At 40.3% G+C, this 26,050-nt stretch overlaps 1 protein-coding gene and 1 long non-coding RNA gene across 8 annotated transcripts in view; both read right to left on the bottom strand.

Moving 5' to 3' along the window:
* The window catches only part of LOC136432504 (uncharacterized), a 105,851-nt gene extending 82,634 nt beyond the window's left edge, over positions 1-23,217 (bottom strand). For 6 of the 7 annotated variants that reach the window (XM_066423826.1, XM_066423825.1, XM_066423829.1 and 3 more), the window contains exons 1-2: positions 19,750-19,919; positions 16,033-16,431 (exon numbers count right to left, since the gene is read on the bottom strand). In XM_066423826.1, coding sequence (XP_066279923.1) covers positions 16,033-16,394 — 362 coding nt within the window. In that variant the 5' untranslated portion in view covers positions 16,395-16,431; positions 19,750-19,919. Of the gene's footprint in view, positions 1-16,032; positions 16,432-19,749; positions 19,920-23,008 lie in introns of those variants that run through there. The other variant, XM_066423824.1, reaches the window with a different exon arrangement.
* Positions 23,218-24,173: 956 nt separating this feature from the next.
* On the bottom strand, positions 24,174-25,359 carry LOC136432102 (uncharacterized). Its single transcript, XR_010755447.1, has 2 exons — positions 24,994-25,359; positions 24,174-24,571 (listed from the first exon to the last, which is right to left on the bottom strand). It is a non-coding gene; the product is annotated as an uncharacterized lncRNA (long non-coding RNA).
* Positions 25,360-26,050: the final 691 nt, after the last annotated feature.

Consider the following 26,050-nt stretch of genomic DNA (forward strand, 5'->3'; position numbering starts at 1 on the left):
ATTGTATGTGTGTGCATGTGTGTGTGTGTGTGTGTGTATGCATGTGTGTGTGTGTGTTTGTGTATGTGTCTGTGTATGAGTGTGTATGGTTTTTGTGTGTATTTGTGTCTGTGTGTGCATGCGTGTGTGTATGTGCGTGCATGTGTGTGTGTGTGTGTGTGTGTGTGTTTGATTGTCTCTCACCTGTAAAAGAATGAAATCTGCCTTCTATGATAAAAATTATAATCATAATTGTGCTTTTCTTCACTGATTAAGAGATAACTGTGTCACAGTATGAGCATCTCCACAGAAGCTCCATGAAGGTTTGACAAGAACTTATCAAACAGTAAAAAAACTTGTCACTATAAAAGATAAGAAGTTGATGACTTGTTTGAACATCCTGAATTCATGACTTACTCATTAGAAATGAGGTGATGTCAGTGGGCAAAAGAGCATCATACTGTGACATGACATTAAGTCAGTGTTTCCCCTGCTGAACTTTGTATGTTGCAATCCTGCCAGGCAATTAACCAATGCTAGGAAATTTTCAGGACAACATTTCTTGTTTCCAAAACAGAGCAAACATCTGTTTTTGATACCTTGTATGCTATCGCTAGACGTGAAAAATTGTGCAGAAGGAGTTGATGAGTGGCGGAAAAAGCAAAAGATTGAATGAGATCATAAAAGCCATGTTCAAAATGTCCACCAGCGTGCATGGTCTGGGAACATGGTAATTTATGCAATATAGAATGCAACACGGTGTGTTCTGTATCGCCTGGGGTACTGGATTCGACCCGCGGGAGGGCCAGGACCCACCTGAAAGAAACACATTTCAATGCAAAATGCGCCATAAGTTGAGAGAGTTTTGTGTCCCTGAACAAAAATTTTGTAACATTGATTCCAACGTATGAATCCGGTATTTGGATTTTCAACAGCAGTGCAATTGGTGCACTCAAAGCGAGCTCGAATTGTTTGAATTGTACTAGGGAAACCCTGGCCGTACCGTTAAGTACGGACCGGTTCGAACACCCGTATCGAAGGTTATCCCAGCCCGGGTATGATATGAATATGATTATGTCACTCAATTACTTGGCATTGTACAAACCCACTACACTGCATGGTACCACTCATGTACAGCCTCAGGTTTGCAGCCTTTGTCCTCATTTGTATGATTGACAGATTTGATGGATGGGGTCCTTAAAAACCAATAAGTTGCATCTCCAGTGAGGATCATTAGGAGCACGGAGTCATCTCTAGAGAGGGGACTTACCGAAAGGTTGCTGAAATTTACTTCAAGTGAAATGCGATCCTTTGAAAAGATCAAGTCTTAGTTGTGAGAAACTTGTGCCCATCTTAAACAGGATGCGATCAAGTTTTTGCATCTAAAAGATACATGAGAGTCCACACTTATGAGGGAAACTTCCAGACTTGCAACTTACATTTAAACTTACAAGTTACTTTTTTTACCATGCCTACCACGGCATCCAATTTATCTCAGCAATAGATAAAGACAAGAGTCATGAATAATAAATGACAAATTATTGATCAAATGGAAGCCATTAGTCAACAAGTGATGCTCATTATGTGATACTGATGTCCATCATACATAATACAGTATGATAATAATAATTCACCATGTTGTATTATTACAGCCAGTGCGTGCCCATCTGAGTAATGAGGCTGTTGTAACGTGCTCGAGGCACCTCCTCGAACAAGGGACCCCATTTTATGTCTCTTCGGAAAGACAGTGCAGCTCCAACTAGGATACCCTGATTCGAACTGAGGTCTCCCAGTTACCAACTAATTGGAACTGTGAAGACACTACTGTAATTCTTGTTTCTTTCACTGTAACTTTATGTTCACTGTTTTCACGGTCACCTTTGTCACCTTCATCATCGTGGAAAAAAAACTTTTGTTATTTTCTATGATTTTTTCACACATTCCTTCTGTAAATTACTTGCCGCCACCACCGCTGCTCACTCGGCACATGTTCGCAGCTAAAACTCACAATTCCCGTTGCCGCACTGGTATGTAACTTGGTATATCGTTTGCTAGGTTGCGTGTGGTGATGCACGTTGTCTATTTTTCAATGTAACAGTGACTATACGATCACAGCAAGTAAGGAAGATTTATACCCCGTATCTGCCTGAAGTATTCCAGTCATGCATAACGGATTATAACATGGTCCCTATGGCAGGGCAGTGGGACATAGCATTAATTATAGGGGTGCAATTACGATATTGGATTGACGTTTAAAGTAGTTATGGTGTAACAAAGCTATTGTGCATCCCCACGTCGAACCAGGCAAACGATATGCCAAGTTACACACCAATGCGACAACGGGATCGTGAGTAATAGCTGCGAACGCGCAAACAAATGCATTCCCAATACTCCCAGAAGGAGGTCATCCTCCTTCCCGGAGTAATAAGTAAAAAGGAAATTCTTTAGTTACAAACTTATCATTTAACTTGAACATGCTGCCTGATGTTTTGCCTACAGTAGGCAATACTTGTAACTGTGTTAGATCTCAATCCATGGGTTAACCCTTTCATCTATTTGGCTAACTTTTACCCGAAGAAGCAAATTGCTTTAAATTTATCATTGTCACAACTCCTGCAGCAAAGATTGGTGACCGATGTGTTACAAGATCATTAGACAGTACACCGTCTTCTCCACAACATTCAGTGTCCCCTTTGTGTTCGTTCAAGTGGGCACAGTTAGTCAGTGTCAGACTACAAAAGTACCCATTTATCTACCCCCCAGGGCTTTCACACTTGATACTGATCTTTACATTCCTCTCTCTTTGTAGACGGAGAGGTCTCAAAGTTGCCTATGGAAATGCCGCAAGCAGTCATATATAATTCACACAAACAAAGTGTAAGGACTGAACAAACTGAAAGGTAAAGATATCGTGGAAAGAATATCGTTCAACTTGGCACTCCATTTAGATCAAAGATGTAGGAAGAAGAAGTTGAAGTTGAGCTACTGTCCTTGAATAACTAACACATACCATAAAGTTAACATGTTCCTGGATATGACATGCTGTAAATGCATTTAAGTTCGCAGATGGGAGAAGTTCAAGGTCTAAACAGTAGTAGACAGGCGGAAGATAGGACAAGCTTTTTTGTGGTGGCGTTTACTTTTGTGGTGAAGAGGTTACCGCCAAACTGTGTACAATAAAACAACGTGAACTTAAATGCATTTCAGTAGTATTGAGTGCTAACGTGTATAGCAAATTCTGCTTTCTGCCCAATTGCAAGACATATTGGCTGTTACTCCGATGCAATGTTGACCAAAGAGAACAAAAGAGATTCGGCAGCTATAATAGGTTTAAATAGCAGGCTAATCACCATATACGCATTACGTTCTGCCGACGTGCTACTAGCATCCCTTCTACAACTACACTCATGACTACCTCGTGTTGACCATCTCTAATTTTTTTATTTTTCAAATCAGGTAGAAATAAATGCATGCTCTAATGTCATCCATAAGATTTCTTGGCTGTGGCCTACGCATTGACCAAGATTTAGAAAAAAAATTGTTATCTGCTATAGTTTGCTAGTCACTTCGAACACAGTTGTTAAATCTAGATAGACTTGTCACTGAGTTTGCAGCAACTTTTCCATCTACAGGCTACCCACGTGATGGGGATTGGAAACAAACCTGTTGGTAGCTTGTTGACTGTCTGAGGATTGACCTTCCATTCACTGACTTCAAGACAGACGAGCTAATTACCGACTTGCTCTTCATTTCAGAACTCAACACTTGTCTCATTCCAAGCACTTTGTTGTTAGTCTTTAAGGATGCCTACAACTAAGAGGGCAAAATAGTGTCCTGATTACAGCCAATCCATGCTTGATCACCCAGTCTAAAAATAGCACATGGTGAGAAACGCACAGGCAAGCTTTATGGCACAGCAGAATGAATGGGTCGTTTTGTAATTCTATTCCATGCACACACTAGGGCTGTCCTTCGGCAATTTTCAAGGGTGGTAGAAAAGTTTGAAGTTGCAGTAAGATTGACAAGGTGACCTGTTTGTTAGGACTGGGATTTGTTACGGTAGTCGGGAGGCTGCTAAAATCCTTAATCTATAATGATAGCAGGATTGTAGGGGATAAATGTGCTGTAAAGTAGTTTCTAATTTTAGCCTGTTGCCCCCGGTAGGAGTGTCTTTCACTGCCATGGCGACAAGACAAACTTCCTGTCGGATTTGGTATGAGACTCTGGTGGCTGCTAAAATCCTTTATCTTTATGTAGGCTTGCTGTACCGGCAGATATTCTGTCGTTTCACACGACACGAACACTTCATCAGTGCCAGTTCTGCTAAACTGCCTTTGCAAATGTTTTCTGAACTTCGGGAGATCCTGAAATCCTAAAATCCTTCCAAATGTTTCATGTCCAACAGAATTTGTTCAATAGCAGGACTTCTGACAACGGGAGTTTTAAACAGAATCCATCAACAGCTATATGCTACCATGCATTGTACGCCATTGATTTAGTTTGCATGAGTTTCTTAAACCATATTATCTTTGCATAAGAAACACCTCTTATGGCAAAAAGCAACCAAACATAATAAAACAAGCCTAGGATGAATGATGGCAAAAAGAAATCAAAGATCTCATACCTCTATGAATGAGTTTTAGTAACTTTCTTGTTTCATTGGTTATTTTGGATTTCTAACTTATTCTGTGTATGAATTTTTCTGCCAGTCTGGAGAAACAAATTTGGACACCTGCCAAGCCAACCTTCCCATCCTGCCATTCCTCAGTTACACCATCTTCCGCCTCACATTCTGTCACTCTACAGCATCAAAAAAAGTACAGAAAACACCAAGCCAAGCAAACACACGGGCTGAAAACAATACTTCCATTTTCATGAAGGTAACAACGACAGGTCAGGAAAAAAGGTGCCCATCAGATGGCTAACACCTGACCAATCAGCACCAAGGACAGCATCATATAATTTTTGCAGACGCATATTTTGAAATTGGCTGTTGACACCATTGAAACACAAAATGTACATTTTTCTTCGTCTGTTCCTGAACATCTGTTTGCAACTAGCATAACAAAACTTAGAATCAGTGCACATTGCTTAGAAATTGAAAAGGGCCGACATCATAACACACCAGCCACTCAGAGATTGTGTCCTACATGTAATGAAAATTTGAAAATGAATTTCATTTTTTGATGAATTGTCCAACTTATAGTAAAGAGAGAGATGCGCTGTTACAGACAATTACTACTAAGACAAACTTCACCCTATCTGGTACACAGAGCGATACTTTCCATGTACTGTTGTCATGTCCGACTCCTATTTCCATCTACATAGGTCAATTCCTCCATAAATCATTCCAAAAGCGAGACAGGATTAACCATACATGACTATATTGTAACCCATATACTGGTTTCGATGATATTTTTGTACTTATAATTGCAGGATAGTTTAGCCTTTAGCATTGTTGATTTGATGCCATACATTGTACCATGTGCGATTGTTGAGCAATAAAGTTCATTCATTCATATCAACATTGAATAAAGTAGCCTGTTTTCCTTGTTAAGCTTTTAGCAGTAACATCTCAAAACTTCTGTTATCTCAAACCTACTGAATGATACAAAATGAATCAAGCAACTGGAAATATTCTCAGACCCATTGCTTCTTAAAGAAAGTCTTCATACAGTGTAGTTTTTACCACATGTATCATTACCAGAGAAAGTTACTTGTGGTTCTACTGATTCATTCCCCTGAGTCCCATTAGTTACAAATTGTTGGCTCTGCTCAGCTCTGATAAACAACACGGCCACCCCAATGTGCCTCCTACCCACCTGTGGTGACTGCTGAACTAACCAGCTAGAGAAATTACAGGTAAAGATGTGTTCTTCCAAATCAGCAGTTTATCAGACGATTATCACACAGTGTATCAGATAATTATCACACCGTATATCAGACAGCTATCACACAGTATAACAGACAATTATCATAGTGTATCAAAAAAAATATCACACAGTATACCAGAAAATTATCACACAGTATATGAATTATCACATAGAATACATGTATCAGAAAATTATCACACCGTATATCAGATAATTATCACACAGTATATCAGACATTTATCATACAGTATATCAGACGATTATCATACAGTATATAAGACAATTATCACACAGTATATAAGACAATTATCACAAGCTCTGGTATTATACAGTTGGGTTTTGTTTGTAAGGATTAAAAACATCACAATAGGCCTCTCACAGTGAGGTTGTTTAACTACACTGAAATGGTTTAGGAATGCGTTACAAGTAACTGTAGAATGCATGTATAAAATCTATCACAAAGCAGAAAATATCTCCGCACATTGCAATCAATTCTAAGAAAGGTAACCACCCACGCAAACTACGCTTCCAAAAGGGCACAGCACCACAATACAATATTCCATCATTCTGACATCTCAAACTGTTCCATGCCTCTTAACCACTGGTTACAATGCAAACGATCAAGCCCACGACACCACCCACATCAGCCGTTATTAGGTACTGCCTCTGATGTATTGCAAAAAGGCTGGGTTATTGCCCCATGGCTGCATAACATGCCTGCTTTGACAGCTTGATTTAAGCTGAGCGCTCTGATGCACAAAGTTGAAAACCCAACGGCATTTCCAAGGGATGCCTCAGAAGACCTCTATCTGCCAAACTTCATATCTTGCTGGCATGCTGCCGAGTTTAAAGAGACTACAACATCCTCCTAGCCTGTTGATAAGCAAAGAGCCTTCTTAGACTACTCCCTGGAGCGCCCTTGGAGACTAGAAAAGAATCAGACAAATTTGAGATTGAGGCAGAGAAAAGGGAGCCACCACGCTGCGAGATTACATTTTAACTACACCTGGCAGACAGACAGGATAAACGCACTTAAGCGAACAAAGTCTTGAATTTGCTACAAGAAATGCAGGGATCTCTTTCAAATTAGAGGTGACCTCAGCAAGGGGCTGGAAGAAACAAATTAGAGCTTTTAAAGCGAATGATAGATTCTACTTGGAAACTACAATAACAATAATAATAATAATAATAATAACTTTATTGCAAGTTCATGCCCGAAGGCTAATTGCAGACAAACAAGTACATGGGAATACATGGGAATCAAAAATAGTTATCTAGACTACTGTCAAAATTCTAAGTTAACTAAGGTTGACTATGATAACAACTGTAATTCCTTGTGATTTCATATTTTTGTACTTCAAGCGACTGATGTCTAACCAGGAGTTACAACACATGAAGAGAACTATAGCAGAATGTTAGCAGCCTATGACATTTCATTCTGATTACTGTTTGTCAGAATGACATGTTATAGGCTGCCAGCATGTACTGACAAAATGTAATGTCAACTTGGTATATTATAAGTGCAAAACATGCGTTTGGCATGTATTACTATCATCTGCTGAAGGTATTTTTCCTGAATAAATGTCTGTCTTACTACATATTATAGAGTTACTGTTCAAAAGCTGTTCATAAAGATTTACTCACAGACAGATGTAAGGGCAAGGACGTGAGACAGAACTTTTCCTTTGCATGTGACAGCAGAATGTAGAAAAGTTAAAGCCTCAAGGGATTCAAGTTATGTCCTTGTCGTGTTTGCATTCTTCAAGTGGGATGGGACCTGTGTGTGTGTGTGTCTGTGTGTGTGTGTGTGTTCATATGTGTGTGTGTGTGTGATTCTGAGTGTGTGTGTATGATTCTGAGTGTGTGTGTGTGTGTGTGTGTGTGATTCTGAGTGACTGTGTGTTTCTGTCTGAGTGTGTATTTGTGCTTGAGTTTTGTGTATGTGTGTTTGTGTATGTGTGTGTTTATCTGTGTGTTTCTGAGTGTGTGTGTGTATTTGTGATAGTTTTTTGTGTATGTGTGTTTGTGTATGTGTGTATTTGAGTGTTAATGCTTTTGTGCTTTTGTGTGTTTGCCTGTGTGTGTATGCGCATATATTTATGTGCATATGCATGTGCATTTACATTAAGGTATTGTGTTGCTTTTCTTTAAGTTTAGAATCTGTGATTTTCCATTTCACGTTTTTCCATTTTTCTGATGACTAGATTTCTATATTCTGCATTATCAACTGCAAACATCTAAAGCCTCTGATGCTGACTGAAACCAGCCATACTGGAAAGTAATCCATGTCTAGCAAATAACACATCTGTAACCAATGGGGAGTACTTAGAGGTTAGACTTGTGGCAGACCATAATATTCCTGTGGCCCCCATGGTAACTGACCCAGTTCCACCTGCAATTTATCACTGAACGCTCACTGACTCAAATGTGAACATCTCTACATGTTATTCTAGAATAGACATTTTTTTAATGTTTTCCGAAAGCTTTGGGTCCATACAATGAAACCTAGAATTTCCAGGACAGCTATTGTGATTAAATACTGTCAATTCTTGATTTGTTAACGGTAGCTTAATTTTAGCTTGTTTAACGGTCTCTAGTCAAAAGCTAGAATGTGATCATTGCAACTATTTGATTCCTAACATCTCAGATGGTGATGTTTCTCCCCACCGTTAAAATTACATGCCGTGAACTTCTCCCTTTTCCCTAACGGCTAATACTACCAACTGCGATATTAAATGGCTTTATAGTACATGAATAAAAATCCATACAATGTAATGTTGTCTAGCAATGTCTTCATGATGGAAGAAGTGAAGGAATTATCATGAATAACACACAACAGTTTCTTACCTTTATGTGCTAGAGGAATATATAGTAACTTCAGATATTACATCTTTTATTCATAGCAGCCATATGTTGGTGCAGGAAAACAGGTTTTAACTGTTGCAAGTCAATGGCAGTAGGCTTAGACATGGCTAATGCCTGTCGTCTATACTACTGTAAATTTAGAAATGTTCGCGGGGATTTAATTTTGCGTTAGGGAGAAAAATGGAATGTTCACGTTTTATTTGAGTTTGCGTTCGAAACAATAGTAGCGCTACATTCACACAATGGAACGGCCTATCCCTGTGGTTTTAAGTTCGCGCTAAAGAGTTCACTATGAAAACTGCGAACATAAAGCCACTGCGAATATTTTTGCATTTACAATAATAGCTTCAATGTATAGGCTTACTGCAGTGTGTGATATCAATGGCTTGCACTGCATTACATGTGCAACACACTCAGGGTATGTTTGTGGCATCGATAAAGTTTCACGTCATTAACCATGAGGATTAAAGCCCCAGATGGTAGAAGCTTTACTGAGGGAATGGCATTTGCATAGGGGTTGTCAACAGGGTATGTTACTTTTCACTTGATGCAGGGTGGAAATTCAGTTTTGGGAATACTGTAGGTGCATCTAACTTAAAACGGTAGGTGCAAAATCGAAATCTTGGATGCACACTGCAGATTATAAGGTAGATGAATGTAAATTCTATAGCAAACCTCAAAATTCCAAACAAATAATACAACAATGAATGTCCAGAATATGCTGTGTACTAGTGTACAATAGTACCTTAAAGTGTCCATAACCTACACAAATATATCTGGGTGTATTGATGCAACCACAGTCAAAAATTAGGTGCACAGCTGCAAATTTAGGTGCATAAAAGTGCACAATATCATGCACCCAGTATATAAGTGTTACAGTGATTGGTATGCAGTATTGCAATAGCTCTGTCCTTGGTGATTAAAAAGCCATTGACCTAGTCCGCAACCATTCTCTCAAAATGACTGTTTGCCACAAAGGATATCAGCAATCATCCATTACTTAGCCATTTTCCTCACATATGCTACAACTCTACAAGGAGGTGGTTTTATGTTTGACTTAAATGTTAGAATGATTAGTGTTCAGTGCTGCAGTAGCTTTGTCGTTGGTGCTGAAAAAGCCATTGACCTAAAATATCTGCGACAGTTCTCTTAAAACGACAGTTTGCCACGAAGCATATCAGCAAGCATCCATCACTTAAGCTGTTTTTCCTGACATATGCTGCAAATCGAGGTTTTAATGTTACAATGATTGGTATGCAGTCCTGCAGTACCTTTGTCCTCAGTACTGAAAAAGCCATTGACCTAAAATATCAGCAACAGTTCTCTCAAAATGAGTCTGTTTGCCACAAAGCATATCAGCAATCGTCCATCACTTAGCTGTTTTTCCTGACATATGCTACAGCTAGACGTTTAAGTGTTACAGATTAGTATGCAGTCCTGCAGTACCTTTGTCCTTGGTACTGAAAAGCCATTGACCTAAAATATCAGCAACAGTTCTCTCAAAATGAGTCTGTTTGCCACAAAGCATATCAGCAAGCATCCATCATTTTGCTGTTTTTTCTGACATATGCTACAACTAGACGTTTTATTGTTACAATGATTAGTATGCAGTGCTACAGTAGCTTTGTCCTTGGTGCTAAAAAAAGCCATTGACCGAATCCACAACCGTTCTCTCAAAACAACTGTTTGCCACAAAGCATATCAGCAATCATTCATCACTTATTTTTTCCCTAACATATGCTACAACTCGACATTTAAGTGATACAGTAATTGGTATGGAGTATTGCAGTAGCTTTGTCCTTGGTGTTGAAAAAGCCATTGACCTAACATATCAGCAACAGTTCTCTCAAAATGAGTCTGTTTGCCACAAAGCATATCAGCAAGCATCCATCATTTTGCTGTTTTTTCTGACATATGCTACAACTAGACGTTTTAGTGTTACAATGATTAATATGCAGTGCTGCAGTAGCTCTGTCCTTGGTACTGAAAAAACCATCGACCTAATCTACAATAGTTTTCTCAAAACAACTGTTTGCCACAAAGCATATCAGCAATCATCCATCACTTAGCTGTTTTTCCTGACATATGCTACAACTCTACAGGGAGGTGGTTTAATGTATCTTCCCTTACATTTCCCTGAGGTTCTCTCAGCTCATTAAACTGTCAGTAAGACGCAAACTCCTGGCTCCTTGATGAAAGTTCCCTCTCGATAATCACAACGTTGCTTGCCTCGAGGGAGGCAATAACTTCTCTGCATTATCAAGATACTTAGGTTTACATGATAACTCTGTTCAAGTTTCACAACAGCAGGGGTAAGAGTGACTGATGATTTTGAGAAAGTTTTTGTGACTTTATATAACATGTTATTAGAGTCTGTCTGCAGTGTGTGTCTAATTGCCAGGGCATTACATGCTTTTAAAAAATCACAGACAGTTTGGATTGACTAGTTCTGCTAGTTATGCCAAAAGATACTGAAGACAGAGGTTTACAAAACAACCTGCAGTTCTGGAATGTATTTAGATAAGAAGTGTATTTTAGACCTAACCAATCTTATTTCCAAAGCATTTCCTCAGTAATACCTTAACTTCTGGAAATCAGAAAACTCCGCTTGTTTGTTTGTTTGTTTGTTTACCTCCCATATTTCAACAAAATTTCATCACTAGACATATAAAACAATGACATGAGATACTGACAAACAAAATAATCACGGGATGGGCATACATGGAGAAATATTGAATCTAAAACATCTCAACTACATGAATTCTAACATATCCTTGCCAGTGATGTTACCAGCACCCATTTGTATGCTGTTACATGCACCTCCCTACATACATATATGACACACTGTATATATACCGGAATTGAAATTCAAATGCAAGGGTGTCCTTGGCTTAGACGCAGCTGTCCTTCCGCATACTCCGAGTTCATTAACTCCTTTGTGAACAACTGGGAAACACTCTTTAAAATGCCACTGGGCATACCTTTACATAGCACCATCAATATTTCATCCCATACATTGAAGTCGGGCATTTTGGCATGGGGAAGATATGATCAGTGTATAAAGAAGTGTGCATAGTGATTAATGACTCAGTGAGTGTCGTGAAATGTTTTGTGACAACGTGCAATGTAAGGTGACATTCTGTCCCCAATACAGGACGCCATTAATAAACAGGAAGTGTTGAATAGATCAGAAACAGTGAGTAGTTATGCAGCTTATGTGCTACAGAGAACAAAGTATAGCAAATTGCTGCTTCCTGTTGCGGTAGTAGATTCCCTATCGTATCATCAGTACTTTATTGCACCACACTGCACCAAGAAAAAAACTGTAGACTTTGAGTTACGAGAGGTGTACGTATACATACCCTGGCGTATGTGAATGTGAATGTGGCGTTATGTTTACTCTCATGTGGTATAAACAGTTATTGATGATTTTCTCAGCACATACATATTCATGAAGGAGTAGACTGGATTGCTGTTAGGTTATTCATGAGCTGTTCATCGTAATGTATGGTGGGCAACATCTCATGTTTCAGTCTGAGTAGTACTGTGCGTGCATGAGAAAACATTGACATTGGAGGCACTTTGGATGTATCTGTAATTGTTCCAAAACCTGCCAACATTTTGCCATTAAAAATCTCTACACCCCTTTCAACTTTGTTGCATATTGCATTATGATGTGTGGGGAAAGCTTGGCATTCCTGCCTTACCCTAACTCCAAGAACTGATAGTTTATGACTAGGGGTGGATACTGGTTTGCTGGACCTGATTCAGACCTTTATAACATCCAAGAACCGAGTCCAAAAAACCTGAACAAAGTACAAATATAATTTCTATTTTGTTTGATAAAAAGTGTTTTGAGTCTCCCCTTTGACAAAAAAGGCATCTAAAATAAGTGCAACATTCAAATATCAAACACTTGTTTATTTTGAAAGTCTTCTCTCCAAGAAACTTTTATAGTTGTGCGTGTCAGTATTAATTGTCTATGCATAGTATTGGTCTAATAAAACAAAACATCAGCTGGACAGGATCAGGTCCAGGTTCAGGTCCAGACCTGAACCTAAATCTCTGGACCTAAACTTGGACTTGGACCTTATTAAGCCGAACCGGTATCCACCCCTAATTATGATATGTGGGGAAAGCTTGCCATTGCTGCCTTACCCTAACACTAAGAGCTGATAGTTTATTACGATTACACCATGCTAGTAGTTTCTCCAAGTATTTGTATGCTTAGACCAACATGCTACTTACAGAGAAATCAGATCAAAGTATTATTAAATGAAAAAAAGATATGATGATGATTTTTACAGCAATACAAGGTCTTTAACGAAGGACAGAGTGACATGATATTATCTAAGTTAACGATGAAGAAGAGAGTTTTCCCCTGGCAGTACATTTGAAGAAGATGTGTGACATTGTCTTTATGAAAAATAGATGCCTGCCCTTTGATCTAAGTAAAATACAATTAAGGTTATCTTCAGACTTTTCCAAACTCAAGATCGTTTCAAAATTCAATGAGCAAGAACTTAACACCATTAGCCTTCATCCAATAAGATTTTCAATGCAATCAACCCCATAAGGTGATACCCTTTCAAGGCATTAAAATTCTACCCCCCACCTCATATATCTTTCTATTGGTGACATCTTATCTATAGAGATGGCAGGATCTCCCCCACAGCTGGATTTTATTGATGTTTCGAGGACATTCTTTCCTGACCTGTTGACCTGTTGGCATCGCCATCTATTGTCTGCCAGCAAGATGACTTGCTGATACATGTCTAACATTACAGTTAAGGCCATATTGATTTGATTATATGGATGACCATACAGTCATACTGTAAATCCTAAAATGCAGCTTCAAAAGGAGAAAATACATGCTGTAAATTGCAATGAAATATTTTGGAAATAGATACTAATGTCACAGAGTGAGGAATCTATATTTTGGTATACTATACTCTGTGTGTTAAGTTTTGTTGATCCGTCATATTAGCCTTCTGTACTATTCTGTACCATCTCTTTCCTTGGTGCTGAAGAACCTTCTGTACTATTCTGTACCATCCCTTTCCTTAGTTCTGAAGCACCTCCCCCATCCTGCACTATTCTGTACCATCCCTTTCCTTGGTGCTGAAGGACCTCCCCTACCCTGTACTATTCTGTACCATCCCTCTCCTTAGTTCTGAAGCACCTCCCCCATCCTGTACTATTCTGTACCATCCCTTTCCTTGGTGCTGAAGGACCTCCCCTACCCTGTACTATTCTGTACCATCCCTCTCCTTAGTTCTGAAGCACCTCCCCCATCCTGTACTATTCTGTACCATCCCTTTCCTTGGTTCTGAAGCACCTCCCCCATCCTGTACTATTCTGTACCATCCCTTTCTTGGTGCCAACATTACTTCATGTTGCCAACATCTACATACATGCCAAATATCATGAAGATCCATTTACAACTTTTTGAGTTATGCTGTTCACAAACACACACACACACACACACACACACACACACACACACACACACACACACACACACACACACACACAACGTTACACACACATACACACACACACACACAAACGCACACTCACACACACACACTCACACACACAAAGTTACACACACACACATACACAAACACAGACTCACACACAGCCCCAACTCTCTTGATGAAGGTAGTAATAGTAAGACATTAGCTTATCATACCAGTTTGAATTTCCCTCTATTAGTCTTAAAGGCCACATGGATGATAAGACACACAGCGTGATTACTGTAGTTTAAGAGAGTTCTACTAAGGCCTGACCTTGCTGATATTGATGGTATTCACTATAATGTCAGAGACTGGGTTCACAATGTTGAAGCAATATGTCAATCAGGGTTGCAAATGTCAAAGCTATTAGGGAGATTGTAGGGTACTTTTAGCTCACGACGGTACATTTACCATCAATTTCTTTCAAATCAAGCAAATTACTATCTTCAGATGGCTAAATCATATTACTAAGAAACATTTTGAGACAATTAAGATGCCATCATGCTAGAGAGAGGACAGTTAGCTGCCTTCAGCTAGCAAGTTATGAAGGGGTTCATAAGGACCATCGTTGACAGGAAGTCAAGAACCCTACAGCTGTATTTCTGTCTTGTGACCAAATGTCTTGACAGGAAAGACCTTTCTGGAAGTGCTACTTTAAATGTGAGTCAATCCAACATGAGGCAAAAGCAGTAAATGTTGCACTATAAAGATGAAGTATAATGCAATAACCAACATCTGGTACGAAACGATAAGTTTGCAATGGTATACATTTTGCCCACATGAAACATTATCATTGCAAACTTGAAAATGGAATGAATCGATCGTGTTCTGGAATCGGTCTAGCTCAACTGAAGAGCTATTCGTCCACTGGCTGTGACAGAGAAGACAGACGCTATATACTGTATTTATAGCTTCATTGTACCAAGGAATTCCCCCTAGCTCTTTTTCGACAAGCACAATGAACAGTGGACCAGTCATCCTAACGTCCTGTCCTAAGTACTGCGACCCTTTCCAGTAACATGCATGTCAAGTGAGCCGGAATAGAACTCACAGGTTCTTGGTCCAGAGGCAAGGTTGCTAATCACTGAACTACAAACCCTACAAGAAGGCGGTCTCTGACTCAAGCCCCTGTCTCACTGGACCCGCGGCATGTTGGTGACCTCGCTGCAACCGGGTGATTTGACTGAGCGCTCAACGAATTTCATCGATAAAACAATTTTACGCTTTGTGTGCTTTGTTTTTTTTTTAGTCATATTACACACTGCATGATATTCCCACTATAAAGTCAAGGGCAACTCAAATCCAACTTAGCACACAGCGAGGTGGCCAACGTGCCGCGGGTCCAGTGAGACAGATGCTTTAGAGTAAATGAGAAGCTGTTCCATCCTAAGGGCTGCGACCCTTCCCAGCAATGTGTATGTTGGATGAGCAAGTGACATAACAAAGACTAGAACTCACATCTTATTGGTCCAGGTTCCAATTGCAAAATTGGGTAAATCACAGGCTTTTTTAAATCACTTTTGGGGCGTGAACCCTACGTGGTTAAAGGGGGCACCCTGTGGCTGCCAGGCTATTTTTGGGCCTGGCCGGGACCCCAAATCATTTTAACTCAGATTTAAAATCAACAGGGGACCCAGTAACAAATATACACCATGAACTAATCATGCGAGCACCAGGAGGTTCTCCTTGGTACCCGAAAAATGTGTGGCTTTTGCGCCCGGCTGGGACTACACCCCCTACAGTCACCAGCGCAATTGTGACGTAAGCATTAGAGAGAATAGGAAACTGTCCCGTACCATCTGTTTAAGATGAAGTTCAGCCACTCCGCTGTCTCGCTCTGCCTTAGCGCCCGTTTCCTGTGCACGCGTAGCTCCTCCTCTTTCACCGCCTCCTCTACAATCTGCTGTACCTTCCCCCTCCACACCAGCAGCAGAAGCAGACACAGGCCGATCAGCCACGCCACGGAAACTCCCATGCTCCCGAGCACCCAGGCCGCCATGACGACTCCGCAGGTGAAGACGCAGACGAGGAGTTGTTGAGTCTGTCTCCACCCCTGCTCCAGGGCGAGCTGTTCCTCCTCCGCGGGCGTCAGCTGGTGCGATTCGCCATGGTAACGTCCTGACAACGGTCCTCCTGAACCTCCAGACATCTTCAGCATCAAGTCATCTGTCCTTCAAGGGTGAAATCTTCTCCACCTGCAAGAGTTAAAACAGTTTATGTTAGATGAAACACATCATACACAAGAATACAATACTTCAACCAAAAGTGAACAATTTCAGCTTCATTATGGCATAATTTTTTAAGCATAGCAGTATTATGTGTAGCATGATTTGTGAACTATAGCAGTATAGCATGATTTTTGCGGTATAGCATAGCTGTATAGCAATTGATTTCTACACTGTCAGACAAAAACCGTCATAACCAAGAATAGAGTGCAGATACTTCAACCCAAAGTGAAGAAATTCAGCTTCTACAAAGTAGCTTAGTACTAGCAGTATTAGTATTATATATTAATAGCATAATGTGCACAGTACAGCATAGCATAACTTGTGCACTGTCAGACAGTTAAAGCCAAAAATACAGTCTTGCCAATACTTCAACCGAAAGTGAAGAAATTCAGCTTCATCAAAGTTAAGCTAGTACCAGCAGTACAGCACAATTTGCACAGCAGTCACTGAGGCCTCTGTTATACCGATTTATTTTAAAATTTGTAATTCAATCTGTCTGGTCGAGAATAACAACAATTCATAATTCATGCCAATACGTCTCACCCCGCAAATGTATAGTAAAGGCTAATTATGTAGCTTTACGGTGCAACCATACCATACTGCGGACTGAATGCTCATGAGGACTCCCAAATACAGTGAATGCAATGTGATTACCCAAAAGCTGAGTATGATATGCACATTTTCTATGGAATATCATCAGAATAAAAATCAATTTCTTACTGGCTCCCCACACATACATAGAGGCCATTAATAAAACAAACTTAAGCTGAGTTTTACACTCAGATAAAGTAGCGTCATGCATAATTCTAGGCATTTCTGGGAACATCTATAAACGTCGGGCCAAGCAAAAGCAACTTGTCTGTTGGTGAAAAAAATTTGTTGCACCTGTTGTATTGATACAGTAACTGTAATATCCAAATACAGTATTTCAAGCCCTTTGTATCTTTTTATACACTTGAAACTTGTCATCTACAAAAATAATAACTCCAAACAATTATTATGTAGCATCCATGTCAAGCCTACAGAAATGAGATTTATTTACTATTTTGAAGACCATGTCTCCTTTTTGTATGCAGTGTACTGTTCATGTTTGTGTCATATATATTTAACGGTTGCCCTTAAGCAACTAAGTGACAATGGCTAACTTCCAAATTACAAATAAAGACCCACCAAAAGACTGTAGATTCCGTTGAAACCCTTCTGCCCAATCATATTCAGGCATACCAGTTGAAGATTCCTTTGAAACCCTTTTGACCAATCCAGTGTTATCGCCAGGCCTTTTCAGCATAGGGGCCCCCTATGCTGTGATTTGGACCCCCTATGCTGTGATCTGGACCCCTATGCTGTGTTTCAACCAGCATAGAGGTGTTTCTTTCTGGGACAAACCTTGTGACCCTTCATAAATCTTATAAAAAGTTCATATTTGGCTTTAGAATGAGGCTGTGACAGAGGAAAAAGTCTACTTCACAAAATTTATGCTTCAAAATGCATGAAATAATGTCTCATTGGGTTATGAATTTACAAATTTTCCGGGGGAACATGCCGGACTCCCTACTCTGGTCATGTCTTCAGCACTCCACGCGTGACTTGCACCGCATAAAGTTGGCCCTTTGTACCTGACCCCTATGCTGTGAAAAAATTCTGGTGAGAACACTGCAATCACAAGACCTACTGGTAATTAACTTCCTTTGAACCTCTTTTGACCAATCACAAGACCTACTGGTAATTAATCCTACCACTAGGATGGTAAATTTCCAGAAAGCACACCTGGGAGCTTCTCACAAGGGATGAAAGGTCAAGGAGAAGGGCAAAGGTGAGTTCGGGAGTCAAGAGGAAGGTCGAGTTTGAGTTCACGACCGACCATAAGAACGATCTTCCTGAGGGAGACTGACTGGCAGGTAATTCCTTGAATCACGGATAACTTGGATCAGTTGAAATGGTCCACTGCCAGGAAGCTTTAGATGATGATACAGCATGCGCTTTCCCGTGAGGTGTACGCAGTCTATTTTGATTTCCCGTAATTTGTAGGGAAAGCTTGGTCTTATTCACGTAACTTGTAGCAAGGCGACCAAATTTTGTGTAACTGCCTTCCTTTATTTTAGCGTAATACCGAGTGTGTTCTTCTGAATTCAGTGTGAAGCATTGTTGGGACCTCCCTATGCATACCCTCAGTAGTGTTGAGGATTGAGAGGGGAGTTTTGAGGACACACATCAGGGAAGCAACCAAATATAGGTGATGAAAACATTATCGGTTCAAACATCTGTTTCACAAGTGGTGGATACAAGATATAACGTTAACATAAAACACATTTTTGGAGTCCATTTGGAGCCGTTGAGTCAACTCCAAGGGCAAATCGTGTGTGTAAACGCAGCCAATGAACACACTCAACTTGACACAGCTGCAAGAAGTAAAGCAAGGGAACATCAAAGAAACTCGGATGAATGGATTTGATACCATGACTCTACTACATATTGACATCGACTGATTGAAACCTCCTTACATTATTGTTGAATGCTGATGTCCATGTACCAGATGTTTATGTATCTTTCGAATCTAAATAACGCTTCTTTTTTACAAAAGAATAAAACACAACTTCACAAGGATCATGTTTTATAGGCACACTAGCAAATGCAAAAATTGGGATGCTGATTTTTAAAATGTTGCAAGAAGTATACCAAAAATAATTTTTTTCTTCAATTTTTTAAACATAATGTGGAAACCATATTAAGCGTTGTATATCAAAGACAACATTTTAGACAATATGCTTGTCAAAACAGTCAAAACACAGCACGTGAAGAGCTTTGATACAGGGACTTGGTTTCAATCTGCCCACCACTGAATTAATTTAATCACATACCCCCGCGCGCCATTGGTGTATTCACCCATGGACACAGCTGATGATCAACAACAGGAACAATATAACGTTAACGTTACCATGACATATCACAAGTACAACACTTCAAACACACTTGACTTATAAAAAGCACTGCCGGCGGCATTTCCATAATCGTTGCTCCAACAAAGGGAAATATATTTTTACGTACTCGAAATAAGAGAGCCATTGTGACATTTTTGCAAATGAAAATACGTTGCGGTTGATGCACATTTCAAACCCACCTGTACATACCTGTGTGCAGCGTGTCTGGAATTTATCTAAGCCGTCAAAAAGCCTTTCTAGGCCGTGAAACAAAATATAAAAATGGCACAGGATATAACTCGACATTTAACCATACGGTGGTATTTGAAGTAGCTTAGCTATGTAGGCCGCGGTGTATAAGACCTACCTTGCACATAATCCTTGCAAATTCCTTAGTCAACACCTCCTCATACACCATTCCTTACGAACCTCACGTCTTGACAAACCACTACCCAGCAAGATGTACGTTTGGTGCCCACTATCATGCACGCACACATGGCTAGGGTCTAGCATGAGGTGGCGACATCAAAATCACACACCGACGCGCGACGGCCACCTCTTTGGTATCAGCTCAGGGCTTCCAACCCCTCAAATTCTCATCGATTTTCGTTTCACCAAACAACGATCGTTGGGGTCAAAGGGTGTGGGATACTGAAGACGGTCAACCTAAACATTTAACAAAGGAAAATTTATCACCCTTCCAGACTGCTTGCGACAGAAGGAGTGAGGATGCTTCATTTGAATGCAGGAAACGCCGAAAGACTTTTAGTGGACTCTATTAGCTATATGACTGCCAGTCGAAACCGCCTGTGTGTCAATACCGGAACATCAAAGTCAATTCTCAGGGTCGTGATGTAGTCTTTCAAGCGGTGTGATCAAAGAAAAAGAAAAGTTTGGTTCCCATTTATTAGATTCTCTTCTCCTTGAAAGGGCTTCCGGCAATCGAACCTTTTAATACTACAGGGTCGTCTCTTCTTTGATCGCCGGGGGGCAATAATCACATCGAAACGCTCCCTTGCGTTTTGACTCAGAAGAACAAGGCGTTTACATTTGGCGCCATGCATGCAAAACAACCGTACGGAAAGCGACGTTGATGAAACTTCCATCAATAACATTCTTAAACTCGTCAGTGGAGAGAAAGACACAACGGAAACATTCTCTGTCTTTGTCGTCTTATATATGGTACCATATCATGTACCCACAAAGTCACTGGCATCGTAATTAAAGGTGCGTATTGTAAAATCGGGCCGGTGAAAACATCAAAACAAAGTCACTGTTTTAAGTTACATTATAATTTACATCTGACTTATTACCCTGCACAGCGATATACACATCATATAAACGCAACTTTGTCGTGTCGTGAGAATGTAGTTTATTTCTATACGTACTGCGGTAGTAGAGTTTTCGGTAGGCTAACGAAAATTAAAGGACTTCGAACGGTTTAATTTCGCGTTGTTTAGAAACACTGTGAATTCAAGAAAATGACGAAAATAACTTTAAAATTTGTTGCAAAGGGCAATCAGAATGGATATTTTCAAATTTGGAATATTTGCAGTTTTGGCGCCAAAATTCTACAATATTCTTTAACCGCAGTGACTGATAATCTTAAGACACCACTCAGGTAACGTTTTGTATCTAGAAGTGACAAACAATGCCACCGGGTGCAGTACCTTAACGCTACATTGCACCCGCTAGTATTTTCCCAACCTTCACCTACCCATATCATATTCTTAAATAGTCATGGTGATCCCCAATGCAATGAATCACAATTCAACTTTCCTGCTATTATATCCTATCAATTTTCGCGTAAGAACGTTTTCGTCAGTATCATTTTGGGTCATCGTCACACAGTAATCAAACCCGCGAACATCAACATGAAAAATCTAACGAGTCGGTACATGTAAAATCATCTGCGTGACTACAGTGACCAAAAACTATCAATTTTGCTTGAACTCTTGAAAGAAGTTTTTTTCGAGGTGTCTTACTTAAACGCAGCTACGAACGTGTCGTTTATACCGACCTCCATTGCCCTATCATCTCTTCGCCATCTATCTACCTCGGCCTTAAAGCGTGTACATTAAAGAAATATCTTTGCTTAAAACCATTGAGCCAGCATTAACGTGGGCATTTGCGCCGTGTCAACGTTCAGTGCTCGGCGCGACTTATCATTCTTCACACCGCCGGCGAATAAAACACAGCCCCCGTTGGGCCACAGACGCAGTAGTCTCACAGGGCATGTCTTATTTCCCGCCCACGTAAAAGGCTGAGGGAAGATCAGACGACATATTACGATTTAAAGGCCACTGACCTCTTTCGTTCGTGACGACATCTCCATGCAGGCGGTATTCGGCTGACGACATGGATTTAACGATGTCGGAACCCAAGACACCAATATATATCCTCCTCACAGTAGCTAACGGTAACTTGTTGGCAAAATCACATTCCCCCTACTCCCAATGCATCCATACATCTAGTGTAACGCGGGAGCGACTGAACACGAAATTTCCCATTGCCTTGGGCAGCAGAAAATGAAGCTAACCAACATTTCTTTTGTATTGAGAACGAGATATGAAAAAAAAAAGAAATTTCCGCTGCAGTACCTGAGCAAGCCGCTAGGGGGCTGAAAATCTATATCATTTCAAAGTCTCGTCAACACCTACCCACGTACAAAGTATCAAGAAAATCCATCCAGGTGTTCTTGAGTTATCGTGTTGACAGACACACACACACACTCACTCACATGCGCGTGAACGCTCTCGAAAACATAACCTTCTTGACAAAGGTAAATGATGAAGTAGGTACAGAAACCTTATTAGGCATGTCGAGGATCTTTTGTGCGGACCGGAGAAGTGTAACAACGTTTGAGACGTTCCCAAGGAAAACGATTCCGTGAATCACATACTGGTGTTTCTTTAAACGATTCCTCAAGAGCCCATTGCACGCTAATAAACAATACACGCGTGCCTTCCCATAAATTCAGACACCCTTGCTTCTGTATTTTTTAGAGTGACATCGACATATTTACGTAACATATTCCCACAGGCATCCTCAAGGTCTTGCATGCTTGGAGAACGTGATTTTAGAAAACCTAACCACGCATAATGTAGCCTTGCCAAGGAATTCAATACCTGAATAGTATTTCTATTACGTCTGACGTTCGGTCCACAGTGGTGGCCTTGCATACTTAACCCTATACATAGTCTAGCTTATTCACAATCAAGTCTTGCCCCTCCGTTTTTATTTTCCTATTTATGACTGTTATTCGCCTTTAGAAAGCCCAATTTACTAGCGTTCCTGGCACTTTATGGCAAATGCGATACAATGTACGCACACAGACTATGAGACAGTGCGTGAATTCAGTGCCATCGTTGCGAACCTTGAATTGATGGCATGGAAGGATGCATATAGTCTAAATCTGTTGAGCAACTTGCACGCTCTCCTATCCTATGGTAGAGTCTTTTAAAGCGCAACACACCCACCCCAAAACGTGTGCCTCCTTTTTTCCCCTAAACCAGTGGACTATAAAACTCTTATCTATTTTGAGTTTATTGTCAAGCAAATTCCTATTTAACAGAACAGCAATATCATAATAAGAGAGTTGTGACACAACAACGAAATAGACTTACCTTCGTACGAAGCCTGTTTGCTCTAGTCACAGTTTACGTTCAGCTAGCATTGGTTCGTATCATCATGGAAAGCTTAGCACCACCTTGGTTGCACAGCTTACCCTGGCACCCACCGTATCGTTTACCGAGGATGACTAAGGATGACTCTGTCTTCCTGAGACGGAGAGGACAGACAGCCAACTGCCTCCACTACTCTCCCTCCCGACTGAATAAACCACACGTTTATCCTTCTATCTAAGGCGCATGCGTTTTTCCATATCCCAATCGTTAAGCAACAGGTATGCTATTTAAATTAGACTAATCAGATAAATATGGTTGACAAGGACAAAGGGGAATATTTTGAGCTGTTTGCGAGTCTTTTACATTTAAAAAATTCAGATCTCTTTGTATAATTTCGACGCCTGACTCAATAAATCGAGAGGCATGCTATTTTGATGAGAATATAAATAGGATTATGATAGTAAAGGACAAATGAGAGTTTGCGAGTCTTTTACATTGAAGAAATTTAAATCGTTTTGCATAGATTCTACGTCTGATTCAATAACTCCACGGAGGCCGTTTCGCAGGCTGTCGCCAATGTCAATGCAAGTTTTATTCCCACATTCTCCTCCCCACTCATACTTCAAATTTCACGTCTCGCTCACTTCCCATTTCCAAGCAGAAGGCAGACTGTACGGTCCAGAGCAAGGACTTAGATGTACGTACCCCAACTGCGAAATATGTCGAAAGGGAAAACCTATAATGATAGAGCGAGGGCTGTCGCGTGCTGAAAAGTATATTGAGAGTTGGAAAATCTCCCAGAAAAATTCCCTACTTTAGAGACAGGCCTGGGTATAACTGCGCAATTTTGTGTGTTTGAAAGATTTCATAGCTAAACAACACACAGTTACCAGCACTACTGTTGGCTATCAATAACTTCATTTGTTAGCTTGAAAGTTCATCTGTGTTGGTAGAAGTCACAAATTTGAACTGTAATTTCCAACACAAAAATTGGACTTACCCAAATTTTCGAATGCCAAGCTCCAGTTTTTGTCAATTACGGTTCAAACTTGTTCCAGAACTTCATTTGTTGAGAGGAGAATGAAAAACAACTCGAGTTTACTAGTGTTCACCTTTAGCTGAACTTCACATACGTTACACTGACAAATAAACAAACATAAACATATCCTTCGACAACTTTCATGATTTAATGACAACACAGTGGTGAACAGATACGCCTTTGATTTTGACGTTTATATGCATATAAAATGTCAGTATCAATGGTGTGTAGTTGTCATTACAGGTTATGGTAAACGTTAACATCGGTGTCAACAACATAGCACAAGTTCTTCATTGAGGTGACTCAAGGTCACAAAATGATGACAGCGTCTGCTGGATTGATGGATGGTCCAGTAGCGCCGCCTAGCGTTTCTATTCATTATCGCCGCCATCTTCGTTGGTATCGCCTCCCCAGCGCTTGGAGCCGATTGAGGAAACCGAATACAGCAGCGGACCAACCAGCACCAAGCCGAAAGCTGACACGCCAATCAGCACTTCTCCAGTGGTGAGAGGTTTTCCGGCGTTCTAGAATGGATCAAATAGACAGGAAAAATCACAAATAGAGCTATGGAAAAGTGTCGCTTCCTCACTCATTTTTAGACCAAACTATACCGCAAAAATCTAAAATGGCAAGTCTGTTCCGTGAAGATAAGAGGATTTATGGTGTATCTTATCATTTTCCTGGAATTCGAGTCATATTGCACAGCCTGTATCTATATATCCAGTATAACCGCCATTCGTGGCAACACATCAGCTTTGCAGGCACGCGGTGTGGTGGCAGCTGGTTATATCACGCCGAACGACCTGTCACACCTAACTTTTGCACATCTAACCGCAAGCATTGTTCAAAGCTATCTAGCGAGGATACTCCTACTCTACTTTGTGGCGACGAGTTCCACTCTATGGTAGTTCAATGAAAAAAAAACAGGGCACAGCCTAGGACTTACAGGTCCGTCCGAAAGACCCTTGACTACGGCATGTTTATCGGAGAACGTCACCCCCCGGACGAACTGCCGGCAGACCACGCGGGAAGACATCTTGAAGACGTGGGGAAACATCTTGAGCGGCTGTCAGTCTTGTGCGTAAGAACAGCTGATTGGAAGAGCGGGGCGACGATGTCTTGATTCAGTCAAGAGTTGAACAAGCGAATGCGAACGTTTTTTTTAATTTGTGATGTCATCTTTTTTCTGGTCTCTGATTGGCCAAAAGTTCTAAGAACAACTTCGTAGGGAACCAATCAGGGAGTTTACCTTTCTTGCGTCATACACATCAACGTTTCTGCCTTTGTGATGTCGTATTTTTCTGGTCTCCGATTGGCCATAAGGTCCTTGAGCAACATCGGAGGGAACTAATCGTGGAGCTTATATTTCTTACGTCACACACATCACCTTGATGGTGACCACAAGATCAACTTAAGTAGTTCAAAGTTGAAAATGATTGATAAGGTGACATTCCTACTTTTTGGAGACCAGTTTATTTTCAAAAGCGCTAGCTTGCAAGTTCCCAAGAAATTACCTTTTAAATGTAAAATATGCTTACAATATGACACAATCTAAAAGTCTGATAACTTGTTAAATATTTGTATTTGCATCTTATTTGCATTCAGTTTGTTGGAAAATGTTTTGTATTTCCAACATAGTAATTGGGCCTGAACTGAACTGAAATTGAACTGATAGTGATACAAGTGAGACTACAATTACAAGACCAATACAAATGACAGTAAAGATAGCGTTCTGCTCAATATTCATATGATATCAATAAAAGCACAAACACAATACGTCCCTGAAACAATACAAAATTGCTTTAAGTCATATCTTCCCAAATGGTAGAATTTTATAAAAAATAAAAGACAGAGATCTTTACTCTTGAACGGAGAATTGAAGATGTGCGCAGGTAGCATTTAACGGATGGTGCTGCAACTTCGGATGTAAATCTATGAGTTCGACATCGCATTGCAACAGTGCCGGTTGTCTGAAAAGTTTCGCGTTTTCACAAGTGATAAAT

Source organism: Branchiostoma lanceolatum, chromosome 4 (genome assembly GCF_035083965.1).
Source record: "Branchiostoma lanceolatum isolate klBraLanc5 chromosome 4, klBraLanc5.hap2, whole genome shotgun sequence".
Lineage (NCBI taxonomy): Eukaryota > Metazoa > Chordata > Leptocardii > Amphioxiformes > Branchiostomatidae > Branchiostoma > Branchiostoma lanceolatum.